Raw genomic sequence first — 3263 nt, forward strand, 5'->3', positions numbered from 1 at the left:
ATATCCTTCTATCCATGGACACGTGGCAGGTCCAGAAAGAACACCATTGACCATTTGGTTCTTTTTGCCAATTCAACACAACGATAAGTTGTTATACGGATGACTGTTAAAAAATATTATAAATGGAAAATATCATCAAATGGTATACATATATATATATATATATATATATATATATATATATATATATATATATATATATATAATATATGATCCAGCGTCCCAAAACGATAGTATGTCGGGATGAACTAGGAGCTGAAGATCGAATTTATAGCCACAAACATGACGCTTGCTTGGGTTAACTTCTACTCGTTAAATAACATTTCTTACACCTTAGAATTTTACGTTTGTATTTTATACCATTTTATACTTAATTCACTTTTTGAGATCCGATTTATTCCGACATAATATATAAATTTTGAGGAGATAGGCCCTATAATATATATATGGATATATATATATATATATATATATATATATATATATATATATATATATATATATATATATATATATATATATATATATATATAAATTTAACGGCCTTTTCGTTGATACATCATTTTCAATGCCACCTTGAAACAAAAGACATTCTTATATTTACACTTGGAATTATGTGAGAAGCATCAATTTGTTATGAGAGCTTATAAATAAGTTTTATAATCCATTTATATTCTAATGCTATGACTATGATACGATAATGCTAAATGATATCTAGCATAAAGACTTGTTATCATAACTTGGTCTCCATGACGACGGTGGAAGGATTGGATTTGTTTTTGGCAGGGACACCGGTAGTTTTGTTACTATCTTGTGCCGGAATGACCTTTTTGTCGGCGATATTACTATTATGATTTGATTTGTGATTTTGGTATTGCTGCTGCTGCTGCGTATTTAGTTGTTGTTGTTGTTGATTTTCTGTTGTTATCGGTTGTTGTGATGATGAAATTGGAACTTTCTGTTGCTGTTGAGGTTGTTGTTGCTGCTGCACTTGTTGTTGTTGCTGCTGATTTAGTTGTTCTTGATGTTGTTTTTGTTGTTCATGTTCTTGAGTTTGAACTGGCTGGAAAAAGTAGGATGATGATGACGATGAGTCATTTTGTTGAATAGGAAAAAAATATGTAGACGAGCTTGAACTTGGCCTAGGAATCATGTTGATGTTGTTATTCTCGGAACAGAAAGGCTTCCCTGAAAATGGATAGTTGCTGCTATGTCTACGAATGATATTTTGCGGCATGTCCACCAGTGGCGATATCGGGCGATATGGACTTCCGTAATACGATATATTCCTATCTGAACCATGACAAAGAGATTGAGTTGCGCTATTAATTGTACTTTCGCCTTTGTTTCTACTGGGGACAAAACTACAACTGGTTGAGGTATGTATGCCCCTATAATGACTAGCGTTGTTTATGTTGGCATCCAGGAAGAACTTATTTTGATCGACAGGATTACTGTTTGGATCAGGAACACGAAGAAAATTTGGAGATGGTGATTTGATACCGAGAGAGTAAGTACTCCCATGGTCTCGAGACCCGTTTGACATCCCGTGGTTGTACACGCCTATTGACGACATGTCTGCCGAAAGACTTCGTTTGTGGAATCCAGAGTTCGTGTTCGGCTTAGTGTTGTGGACGCTCGTGCTTTGATTATGATGAGACACCGGGGAATGATTATTGTGATAAGGGTTATTGTAATGATCAGAGCAGTACTGCCGTGATAGAAGAGACTCTTTCAAACTCCCGTGGCGTTGGAATCTTGGTTCGATGTTTGTATTCGTAAAGTCGTCGCTTCGAGAATGTCTAATCGAACACTGGTGGTGATTGGGGTAAAGGTAGAGAGAAGTAGAACCAGCATATGCGTCTTTATAAGCTGTGTTGACGCAACGCTGACAAAAATCAAAACAAAGATCACAGTTACAACCTGTTTGACGGCCATGTAAAGAACAAGATAGAGAAATCTGCTCCTGCAATGGTCCAGTTATGTGAATAGGCGGAGGGAGAGGTGGAGGGGTAGATGAATGAACAATATTGGGGCAATGAAGGAGATCTGATGAACTTGAACTGAGGGATGTATTGCTATCGTTGCATACCCGGCGTCTTGATGACGCTTTGGTCGAGTTTTGAATCGTCACCGTCGGTGTAACGGGCAAGGGCACAGGCGAAGTACCCAAGGAAGTGTTATTGATAAGCGTAAGGGTGTCTTTGGCTCCAGGAATGTCGATTTTTAGACCCGGTGGTCGTTTACATTTCTTAGTCTTTTCGTTCTTCTGATTTTGCATCCCTTTAGTGTTATTAGTAAATTTATCATGAGTTCCCCCAGACAAGCGATTAGAGTCCATTTCATTCATCGTGTTGTTATTGTCTGCTAATGAATACTCATTCTTTTTTAAAGCGGCGGAGAGTTTTCTTTTTGCATTAATGAGGTCTTTAAGTTCCTTACGACTATTTGCAGACTCGTACACATTAAGTAGATGGTCTGAAACACTGCTAGATAACGTAGGTAGACTATTATTCCAGGCATTTGTTAATTCAAGAACAGGTAGAGTTGGCGGGGGCGTAGCATTTACCAAAGGGCAACTTCCTGGTTTGTCTACGGGAAGGAATTTTCGCGCCTGCAAGTTGAGCATAAGGCCAGCATAATCGTGGTACGATCTGGCAGCCAGGGGCATCTTCTGCACCCATTGCGCCGTAGCAGTAGGGATATCCATTTCTGAAATGGGAAGTTGGTGAAAGAGATGGTCAGTTTGATCTAGAACATTGTGATGTTGGCCCGGAAACCGAAAAATCATCATGTCGTCCTTCAAATTTCCTCCCGGCAGAGAGTACGGACTCAAACACTCCTGCACTCCCACTTTCCCCAATTGGTCGTACGTGCTGAGGGATTTTGTTGGACTTTGAGGCGGAGATGATTCGATAACAATGCTTGGATTAATCAAAGGCTTTGCTGCGTTAGGATGTGTGCCTCCACTATTCGACATAATATCAGAATCAACGGCTCCTATGACTGGCTTTTTGCTTGTGTCTAGTTCTGGGTCGCCAAACTTCTTTTTAAAAGCGGTTATAGCCCATTTTCGAATTTTGGTGCGGTAGATAACGTACAAGACGAGCCAGACCAAGATGCCTCCTAAGACAGCCGCAGTATGAAGGCCGATGGATGGATCGTATGACTCGTAGAATTCGTCGCTTTGCTGAGCTGCTTTCGGTGTACTGCTGTTGCCACTTACTGATTCGATTGCTCGATTTACAGAAACGTTGGCTATT

General features: G+C 39.4%; 1 protein-coding gene across 1 annotated transcript in view; it reads right to left on the reverse strand.

The window, feature by feature from the left end:
• Positions 1-639: 639 nt before the first annotated feature.
• Positions 640-3263, reverse strand: part of LOC144972097 (uncharacterized) — a 75162-nt gene continuing 72538 nt past the window's right edge. The window contains exon 4 of the mRNA XM_078913187.1: positions 640-3263. This exon is cut by the window's right edge and continues 12 nt beyond it. Coding sequence (XP_078769313.1) covers positions 734-3263 — 2530 coding nt within the window. The 3' untranslated portion in view covers positions 640-733.

Source organism: Berghia stephanieae, chromosome 4, assembly GCF_034508935.2.
Source record: "Berghia stephanieae isolate SIO BIC M18660-M18661 chromosome 4, UCSD_Bste_1.3, whole genome shotgun sequence".
NCBI classification, from domain to species: Eukaryota; Metazoa; Mollusca; class Gastropoda; order Nudibranchia; family Aeolidiidae; genus Berghia; species Berghia stephanieae.